The sequence below is a fragment of the Acartia tonsa genome, chromosome 13 (assembly GCF_053477335.1).
Source record: "Acartia tonsa isolate MP-2025a chromosome 13, ASM5347733v1, whole genome shotgun sequence".
Lineage (NCBI taxonomy): Eukaryota > Metazoa > Arthropoda > Copepoda > Calanoida > Acartiidae > Acartia > Acartia tonsa.
The window spans coordinates 6,524,756-6,536,143 of NC_137272.1; the positions used below are offsets into that span (position 1 = coordinate 6,524,756).

General features: G+C 30.2%; 1 protein-coding gene across 1 annotated transcript in view; it reads left to right on the forward strand.

Annotated features, from left to right (window-relative positions):
- Window positions 1-10,593, forward strand: part of LOC145335488 (uncharacterized) — a 65,566-nt gene extending 54,973 nt beyond the window's left edge. The window contains exons 14-20 of the mRNA XM_080181251.1: window positions 1,744-1,832; window positions 2,221-2,274; window positions 2,660-2,742; window positions 8,114-8,183; window positions 9,092-9,161; window positions 9,874-9,909; window positions 10,232-10,593. Coding sequence (XP_080037377.1) covers window positions 1,744-1,832; window positions 2,221-2,274; window positions 2,660-2,742; window positions 8,114-8,183; window positions 9,092-9,161; window positions 9,874-9,909; window positions 10,232-10,315 — 486 coding nt within the window. The 3' untranslated portion in view covers window positions 10,316-10,593. The remainder of the gene's footprint in view (window positions 1-1,743; window positions 1,833-2,220; window positions 2,275-2,659; window positions 2,743-8,113; window positions 8,184-9,091; window positions 9,162-9,873; window positions 9,910-10,231) is intronic.
- The last annotated feature ends 795 nt before the right edge of the window (window positions 10,594-11,388 follow it).

Below are 11,388 nucleotides of genomic sequence, written 5' to 3' on the forward strand. Positions count from 1 at the left end.
ATGATGAAACAAAGCAACTTTTGGTAGAATTTGATAAGAAACTAAAGCATTAATTTAGCACTTTTTGCTTTGTTTACTAAAAGCCGTGCTACAAGGATTGTCAGAATTTATTTGCCCGTTCAGTTAAAAGATGTATGTGCAGAAATAATGCCTTTTTACAATTTTTAAGTATTTTATCTAAATCATAAACTACTCGTAAATTATATGTTAAATAAATAGTGAATAAATATATTAAAAATCCTAAAGAGTGAATAGCTGTAATACTTTGAAAAATATTTAAGATTGTTTAAATATTTATCTCATATACAAATTTAAATTCAAAAAAGGTTTTTACGACACCTAGCAATAAAATTCGGAACTACATAACTATGTATTTTCACAATCATACATTTTACAATATTTGTTGTAGTTTAATTTTGCCTTTCTTAGCAACTTCTTGTATCTAATGGCCAAACACGTTGGAGGAAAGTGGCGAAATAGGAATCTAAAATAAAAAAGCTTCCCTCAAATCATGATTTAATAGGTACTGCAATAATCAAACCTAAAAACTTCTAATCTCCTCCGAATATTACAACTTACAAACTTTTTTAATCATTTAAAATATGGGTAATTTCCCCCAAAGTGCCTTGTAGAGCACAGAGTCCCCCCTTTCCCTACCATTAATGTAAAACAAAAAAAAAACGATCAAAGGGGCGGCATGTTAGAATTGTCCTATTGTTTTAAAACTTTGCATGTGATTCCTGTAGTAGTTAGGTACAATTTAGAAAGCGTAGCAACTCTATAATCGTTACCAGAATGTCTGTATGTCCATTTTAAACATTATGTTGATTGTTTTTTACTTTTTAATAACAAATTTTTATGTGATCTAAATATCCTATTGATTTGGTATACTGATTTCTAGGACAACAAAGTACAATATTTTAAGCAAAGCAACTCTATAATCAAATCCTAGAAATGTGAGTATGTCCATAAACATTATCCTGTAATAAGCAGTTTTTCAACAAATTTACTAACAATTTTGCTTCGTCTCTTATACATTTAAATTCTGATTATCCAGTTCTGACATTCTACAAGTGTTAATGTCCATTTGTCCTATCGTTTCAGAGCTTTGCTCCCATAGATGTTGTCATCCTTGTTTGATAAGTAATGAACAATGAATTTAATTTTGAGCTTTAGGCATAAGTTCGAATTTTTAATTTTTTTGTAAAGATCCAAGATGCTGTGAGTATTGGGTTGGATTTGTCCTATTTATTTTTTTATAGATTCATAAAGTGAGATATTATTTAGTTATTGAATCGTTTTGAAACTTTTGCCTTAACCTGCCTCAAGGGGTTAATCAAGGTGTTGAAGTGCTTTTGATTAAAAATTTGTTAAAATATTTTTTTTTGTTTGTAAACAGTTACAAATATCTTGAATAAGAAAAAAATGTAAAGATTTTAATTTCAGGAGGTATTTTAGAATATTTTTTAAATCTCCCTAATTCTAAATTCTTTAGTAAGAAATCTTTGTTTTGATTTAAGGATCAGAAGCTAACGAGGTTTGGTGATAGCTTATGATTTATACTATCTGAAATGAACAATAGTGCATTATAGAAATAGTTGCACCTTTCTTTTTGCTATATCAGCTGACGATTACCAGGGTAGGTTTCGTGATTTTCCAAGAATTGTTGAATAATTGTTGAAGAATTGTTGATGAGACGGACCGCCCCTGGTGTATACCTATCTATCTATCTATCTATTCTAGGAGGATATGAGAAACCTATTATTAGCTACAGTGATACCTATAGCTACATGTGCAATTAGTGGGATTATTCTATGTGTTCTACACACGAGGTAAGGGTGCTTTTAGTAATTCTTTAAGGCTATGTATTTAAATATTTAGGTATATTAGACTAGTCCAACTTGAATAAGGATTTCAGTGACCATAAGGCAAGCCAGAAGATGAAAATCTTTATTATATCTTAATTTGTCAGTATTTCTTTCATTTATGTGGGGTTAAGTTAGATAAGCTTGGTTTATAAAAAGCTTGGCCAATTAAAATGTATACTGGCCTGCCATTGGTATTTTAGTCTGTCTATCGGCCTATCACTGATCATTTGAAGTGTATAACTTAATTTTATTGGCACTATAAACAGCTTGCTACATGTCTAAAACATTTTGTATAGATTCCTAATACGAGTAAGCATATATATAACTTTTGATATTATATTTTTATTTTCAGATGTCTCTCCTACTGTAGCAAGCCAAAAATTTATGATATTTATGATGATCCAAGGTTAGTTTAAATTCCAGTTTTGTCCTTTTATTTATCTACTGAGATATTTACCTGTATAGTTATATAAGAATTATATCTATCTATCTACCTTTCTAATTCTATCTATCTATCTTTGTAATTATGTCTATCTATCTACCTTATTAATTTAAGCTTTCTAATTCTCAATATCTTTCGAATTCAGTCTATTTATCTATTTAATTCTATTTTTCTTTCTATCTTTCTAATTCTATCTACCTAATTATCCTAATATATATCTATGTATCTGTCTAGTCCAGAGAAGGATACAGGTAGCTGTACAGAGCTGAGGTTCACCACCTACCCCCACCGACTATGGGCTCTAACACCCATAATATCTATCTAGCTATGTATCTATCTATTTATTTAGTCCAGAGAAGGATACTGGTAGCTGGACAGAAGTTCACCACCTGCCCCCACCGACTATGGGCTCTAACACCCCCAGACTCATAGGCAACCATTACAACTAAATGTATTAGTAGAACTTCCGCTTTATTTATTTGTTGATACATAATACATACCTACAAAGTTTGCAAAGATGCTTCTGTTCGTATTTTATGTACGTCAGTATTTTGCGCTATTTATGCTCAATGGACATAACTGTCCTTGTCTGAAAATATATTATTTTCATGTAGAGGTTTAGTGACTAACAAAAAATGCCTGACAAAAATATCAATAAATGACATAATACAAATCCTATTATAGAAAGCAGTAAGGTTTTATTGTCTTGATCTTAAGATCTTAAAAACTACTAAACCGATTGGGTCCTCTATTTTATAGGTAAGCTTCACATAGGTCCTGTGATGGTTTTAGGTTATTTTAGATTCAGATTTAAGTCTTGGGCAGGGGCGTCCAAGCTTTTTTTTTTTGGAGGGGGTAAAAATTCTTTAAGGGGGGGTAAAATGGCGCGCGAAGCGCGCCGCAATTTTTTTTTTACCCCCCCCAAAATTTTTACCCCGGGGGTAAAATTTGCTTGGGGTGGGGGTAATTACCCCCCTGAAATCTGTTGGCAGGGGTAAATTTAGTTTACCCCCCCCAAAATTTACCCCCGGGGTAAAATTTTTGGGGGGGGTATTTTAAATTTTATTAAATATATAGTATTAAAAATGTGCGCGAAGCGCGCAAAAATTTTTTTTATTAAAGATTTTTTATTTTGGGGGTGGGGGGTAAAATGAAAAAAAAATTGGGGGTGCCTACGGCAACCCCAAAATCGTTTGGGGGGGGGGGGGTTAATCGCCCCATTACCCCCCCCCCCCCCCTTGGACGTCTATGGTCTTGGGACTATTTTTAGCCCTTACATGCTGGAGGCGCATCCGCTAGTAAAGTGTTAAAGTAAAATATGTACAGAATTTATTTTAAGAAAGTCTTTGTTTACATAAAGTTCTTGATTATATGTTAATGCATAATTTGAATATCTATTTTAAGTTTCCTATATTAAAAGTTATATGTATTGTATGATGTCATTTTTGTATTTAACATCTTAGAGCTTCAATTTTAGCAAACCTACATACGGACGGACGACCAAACTTATGGAAAAGTTTTGTTTCTATGAAGGATTCATTTGATTAAATATTTAATTTCTATAAAACTTTTGTTTGCATTTGTTTATGATTGACAATAATTGTATATATACTCTTTTTATGTTTTAGTAAACTAAAAGAGAACAATTAAATTTAAAAGAAGCAAAAAAGTTTACAAAAGTAATAATAACCGGAACATACTTGAAGGCAGAGGGGGAAATTATGCCCCCTCCCCCCCCCCCCCCCCCCTCGTGACAAAATAAATGGGATTGGGCGCACTCTTGATACAATCCATAAAATAGCAAAGTTAAAAGGTTGAAAAAAAACGAGCATATAAAACTTATTTGTGTTACCTGACTTTAAGTAGGTAAAATAACAGGAATTTTAATTTATCTCAGGAATGGATTGATTGGACTGTATCAAAACTTTTAAAAAGATGTTTTCTCGTTTGCTATCTTACAATCTTTTATTGAAAAGTTCATTGGTTGGCTCAAACTAAAATGTCTAAACTTTTCAACCAATAATTCTGATCCACAGAATGATTATTATTAGTGATGAATAACAACTTATCTATCATATATGTCCCTTAAAAGCTCTGAATTTATATTTATATGTAAAAATCGTTCTGACTATATTTTAACCAACATAAATAAGATTGATAGGCACTTTAAATTATAGAGTAGCTATAATTCTTAAACAAAGTTAATGTGATAAAATAACCACCAATCATTATATTGTCTAGTTTTCAAATCAAATTATTGTTATATGATAAAGGGATATGGTAATGGACTTAAAATCAGGCTGTTAGATCCCTCGTCATTTTGAAGACATCCCTTCATTAAAACAAAATCGACGGGGGTGTAGGGGGTATCAGTCTTAGTATTAGTAGTATTACAAACAATAACAGGGGTGTAGTTTTAGTTTCAGGGGAGAAATTCACCAACCTATATGTCAGTCCACCCAATTAAAAGTCAAACAAGCGTACCTGAATTGGCAAACACCCCTTTTAAATTTAAAGGGGTTGTGACTTTTTTACATTGACACCCCCTTGGCTGTACGACACTGGGATTAAGCTAAAGTTTTATATGTTTTATATGTCATTTGAATATCATCAAAGTGAAGGCTACCCTAAAAATGTTTATCCTAAGTTACGCCGGGATGAGGTATTGCATGACGTGGTAATATCGAACTAATAAAACTAATATCTTTAGGGGAACTATAAACCAAAATTATATTCCTTTAATTGTTATTTTTCCAAATGATATGATGTTTGAAAACTTCAAATCAAACATATATGCAATTCTTTCTTTTTAACATCATTAATATTATTCAAATATTAAAGTCATACAATTTTCATTATCAAAGTTTTATATTAAAATTAGAACTGATATCTGTACAAGTATAACAATATGCAAAAAGGGCGTCTTTTTAAATCAGCGGATTGTTAACAATTTAATGGTTTTGCCAAAATAAAAAAATTATAGGCAAATTTAAATAAATGTTTTAGCCATGCCAGATATAAGGTAAAGGCAACAAGCGACAGATAAAAGGTCGTCATCCCCCCCCCCCCCAACGACAGCTGAAAATCGCGTATAGGTTTCGTGATTTTATTTAACTATTTGTTGGTAAAAGCTGCAGCCATGCGATTTTTGGCATCCCATGATTGCTAACTAAAGTAGCAGTATTAGTAAAAAATTGAATACATACTTACGTACATTTAAGTTGAAACAGTATGATTTAGGCATTCTTCAAGTACAACACGACAGAAAACAGAAGTTTAAATAAAATTTACATAATTTTAATTAATTCATTGTATTGATTCATTAACTTTTGCTGCTTGGATAGTTTATATGAAGTGTTCAATTGTTTGTCAGAATCATATTCCCTTTTCCCTTGGTTCTATAGGGGGTAACTTTTTGAACAATATTAAAATAGAATTCATAATTGTTGAGAAGGTTGCGTGATGTTATTTATCAGTCTTTGTATAAAATATAATTTATTAAACATGCAACCTTCAATGATTCATTAGCATTTACAACATTAAAAAGAATAATTTTGTTCATATGTAGCGAAAAAATTGTGGATAATAGTAAACTGCAATACAGTAAAAGATTACGTTTTGTAGCTGTTCAAATGTAGAATGTATATAAAGTATGTTTTTTGGTCCATTTATGGAATCTTTATCAAGTTCTTGAGACGGTTTTTGATGGTGTGGTGCTTGGTTGTATCAGCAAGTACAGATAGTGAGCGTTTTTAAGAGCACCTTATTGATTAAGTCATGCAGTCTTTAATAGAGTTGCTTCTCTACCAAAATGCATTAAATTACATTCAGACGGCCACCAAATATTATTCTATTGGTAAAAATTACTGTTTCACAGTCAGAGTCACTGGTAAAAAAATTGGTATAGTAGATCTAGACCCCAATCTACTTATTGGACCAATAGAAACACAGTGAAGAACCAATCGAGTTATGACTATGTTATTAGTTAGAACGTGTACAAATTTTGGTGGAAAAGAGCAGCTATTTTTTCATTTCATCCTAGTACAAAAGTCAGCTATAAGTAGTTGAATCTGACAAAAAAATAAACAAATATGTTCATTGCTAGTAATCGGACGGGGAGTCTAGGGTTTTCGATCTATTGTCCAAAATACATTTATTTTTTAAATGAACCTTTTTCAGTTTTAAAAGCCTTTTTTTGGAAAAACCATAATTTAAACTAGGACAATAATAAAACTTTTTTGATTTAACCGACGTTAGTTGACAATTGTACATAATTATGGAGTACCTAAGCTCTTTCAAATAGTTATTTTCTAGACTAATTTTACAAATACAATAATTAATCATTACATTTAGTGCAAAATGTGAAATAACAATAATTTTTTTTTTTAATTATTAAAAATAAATATTTTATGTCTATAAATCTCTTATTTTCATAGATACTTTGATTTAGAATAGTTTTTAGCTAAGGCCAAGTAATTCAAAAACATTTTTGGGGGCGAATATTACTTATTATTAATGTAAAAATGGCGAACTTTATCAAAAATATTTAAAAATGTATATGTTTTTGCATAAATTAAAATGCATATTACACATGTATTTTGATGTTTAAACACGTAGTTTTGCTCAAGTATTTGATAACTTTTGTTTGCTTAACTGTGCCTCATAATCAATGATTTTAACCTAAAAGTTGAGGAATTGAAATTGGAAGGATTTATTACGTGTTTGAAAAATTATAATTTTTTTCTTCATTAATATAATGTTTTCTTATTCGTTTGTTAAATAACTTTGGGGACTTTGATTGATTTTTAATTGGTTTGTTTTGAGTGTTCAAACGGTTCAACCACTAGTTGTAATTTACTAAAGTGGTAATTGTGTGCATCATTATTGGGGTTATATACTTCCAATAAAGAATATGTATACTGTTATTTCCTGTTATATTATGTTATACTGTTATAAGACTAAAATAACAAACCTTGAATATGATAATTTATTCATTTTTCAGTTATTATGAATGATTTGAATATGAAGGTCAGTAGACAATATTCAAATAAACATATTCAAAGTGCACACAAAATATTAATAGTTGAGGGAAATAAGTAAAGCCTAGACAATCAAATGACCTTAATAACAAAAACCTACAAAGAGTTTAGGTTGGCTAAGCCTTAATGAACAAGAATCGCATTGATATAATAAAAAAAGAACTTTAATTACATATTTTTAATCCTATTATATAAAGCAGTAAGGTATTTTTGTTTGAAGCGAAAGATCTCAATAACCACTGGTCCGATAAGTATATCTATTTAAGTGAAGCTTAACAAATGCCCTATGATGGTTTTAGGCTATACTATTTTTACATTTAGGTTTAAGGGATCGTAGAACACGAAATGCGTGTTATAAACTCAAAATTATTAAGTAAATAGGTGCAAAATTTATTGATTTATATCCACTTCTAATTTTTTTTCCTTAAAATAAAGTAGAGATGGTCTTAGTAAAGTAGAGATAAGTCAGTAATATATGATGTATTGATGTATATCTCCTATGATGACACACAAAATTACCCCTTCAGTAGATTACATATAGGAGTTAAAACGTTTGGACATTCAACTAAATGAACCATCCAATCACAATTCAATAAAAGTCCCCAAATATCATCTATGCTATCTCCCATTATATTTAATGTATTTTTTATTTTGATAGTGAAACATTCAGAGTAAGGGATAGAAAGATTTTATGAAAATATTTCGCGCGTTTTAATACCCAAATTTGTGAAGTTTGTAGTTGTAATGATTATTGATTTTGTCAGCCTCTCCCTCACTTCCCTTCTCCCCAACATTTATGGATCATTCGAGGCCAAAGTCAATTTTGTCAAACAGGTAGTTTTTTTTACAGGAGCGTAGCTACTCTATATTTAGTTCGCCTGTCCTTCCTTCCTTATTTCCTTAATTTTCAAAGCCTAAATTGGCAATTCATAGTAAAACGATGTCTGGCTTTCCTCCTAAAGGGATGAGACAATGGCCGATAAATTGACGTACATCCCCAATCATGATACAGAAAATTACCCATACTGTAGATTAAAACTAGCGGTTGAAACGTTTAAACACTCAACTTAATGAACTAACCTATCAAAATTTACTAAAGTTCCCTAAGTTCTTAAGCCACCGAATAAAAAAAACATTATTGTAAAATTTTGGGACTAATGTAATAAACGGCCCATTGTCTCCTCTCTCTCTCTGGGCTGTCATTCTGAAAGGTAAGATCTCGGTGACTACTTAATCAATTAAGCTCTGTTTTTCAGGGAATACATCTACTTGTCACTAAAAGGTTTTAGGTTTTTTTTCTTGGAGGATGAAACACTAATAAAAACCTTCAAATGTTTGAATCCATCTGTCCATCTGTAACCTACAACTAATTAATTCGAGAATTTTTTTTTTGCAAAAGTTTCGTTATTTTGGGGGGGATAACACATCGTATTTATGGTTTCGATCCGCTGATTGTTAAATCATAATCTATTGTCATTCACAACGAAAAAAAAGGGTCTCAAAGAACCTTGTCGTAGATCATTCTCTACCAAATTTTGGAATGAATTAAAAATATTTTTTGTGTTAATTGGGTACAGAGTTGCCTCGCTTGGTGAATTATAAATTATTCAAGATCTTTTACCATTCCTAGTGACAGGTTACCCTCTAAATCTCTTTGTAAACAACTAATGAACACAGTAAATAAGAGAAGAGAACAAGTTTAATATGTAAACATTAATTAACTTTTTATGTACTCTTTTTAGGGAAGATTTTCATGGGTCTATTAGAAAAAGATTGAGTTTTATGAGCTCCACTGGTTCGGTTAAGAGAAAGGTAAATAAAACTGATTAATATCCTGTGGATTAAAACCGGTTCTGAGACATATTGATAAATCAAGTATTGTATCATATCATAGATAAATTCCCCGGATAATAAGAAAAAAATAAATTAAAAAATCAGTTTAGTTTTCCAGAGCCTTCAGCTCTCCGCGGCCAACCAAACTGGTATTAATCTTATGATTTGTATATTACTATCCGAAGAAAGCTGTCTATAAAACAATGCGAAAAATAACTATTATGCATATTTTTCAAACTCTTTTTAATGTATCTTTGCTTCAAATTTTATTTTTTTTAAATGTTTACTTGCATTGATATGACTCCAAGGACCTTTAAACCGATGGTCTCCATGAAGTCATCTGTGTTTCGTAAATTAGTATAATTGACGGTAAACAGAAATAAGTTTTAGTCTTTCATTGAGAATAGCTACTTATCGCATCATATTATAAACAGTTTTCCCGCGGATATAAAAATGTACAATTATAAGATTAAAACCAGTTTTGATAGACCCGAGATGCCGAAGGCACGTGCTAACAAAACTGGTTTTAATATTATAATTTTAAATTACGATACATGATTTTTCAGTGTGGCTGAGAACCGGTTCTTATCCACTGGATATTAGTTTTAATGGAAAAATATATTTATACATGAAAGAACAGTTATTCTTTTTCTATTATAAAAATCTTATCTAATTAATTTATATGTTTTAGGGAGATATGTTGGATCTACCAACGCTTGCCAAAAAGGTAGAAATATATTTTTAATACCTTTAACATTTCTTTTCTAAATTAAATAAATACTAGAAGGAAAACAACACAAAATAAACAATAATTTTAAAAAAATAGGGGGGGGGGGAATCTTTCATTTGATTACTTATTATTATTCTGTGTACGCCTCGCAGCGTTAGGGCACCGCAGATGTAGGCCTCGCAAGGTTAGAGCCCCCCCCCCCCCCCCTCCCTTATTTTAAGTTTATTTCAAAATAAGTGCGGGTAGTGGGAACAGGAAAAATTCTTTATTGATATTTTGCTGAACATTTAGATTATTCCCATTGATACGAATTATTAAGGTGAAGACTGGAGAGTTGGAATCAAATTCATCCACAGAGAATCTTATCAATGAAGAGGAAATTAGAATTAGTCCAGATTTATAGATATCTGGCAAGATACCGGATATCTGGTATTATAATTCAGCCGGATACCCGGTATCCAGTATCGGATATCTAGCTAGAGGCAGTTTATAGTGCCTAATAAATAATGACGTTATACAATACAAATGACAAATAATAGGTCAGTATACATTTTACCATTGGTCAATTACAATGTATAATTGCCTATCATTAGTAATTGTGACGTCATTTTTATTAGGCACTTTAAGCTGTTTTATCTAGCTATCCTGTCTATTTACATTTATGTCCTGGTACCTATGTATATGGTGTCTATATATTGATATCTAGCTATCCTGTATGTAGAAAAGATGTTTTGATACCTAGAAAACCTTTTTTTGGACTTTATGTTTAAATAACTTGCTATCCTGAATATAGATTTCAAGATATCTAGCTGTCCTGACTATTGATTTGATGACTAGATTTCTTGCTATCCTATCTACACATTAGATGTCTAGATTTTTCAAGGATTTTATTTTCAATTACCTACCTACTAGTCTTTAGATAGGATTTATGGATACCAAGATATTTTAAATTTACATCGTACAATCTGAACAGGCTTGTATCTAGCTATCTTGATATCTAACAATACAAATAATTTACTTGACTACAAGAACTGTTATTTTAAACGTCAATCCTAAATCTAAATAGATTCACAAATTATTGAATTAAGAATCTTAAATTGTAAATGATAAATTTTAATTAAAAAGAATTTAATTAGAAATAAAACAATAATTTACTAAACTTCGCTAAGGTTATTTTTTTTTAGGTATTTCTTTAATATAAACAATGAAAGTTTAATAAAAAATTTATAATAATAAAAAGTAATAAAAAGTTTGTTTAAATTTTATTGATGTTGTAGTTTTAAATATTTAAATTTTAGTTTATTTAAGTTTTATTTATATTTGTAAAAATATATTATAATACATTCTGATATAATTAGATTTTAATTATTTTTGCTTAGAAAATATTAAATTTAATGGCCAAATATATAGAAATTTTATTTAGATTATTTTAACCTATTGTAATTTATTATTTTTCTTATTGTATGTTTATTAAAA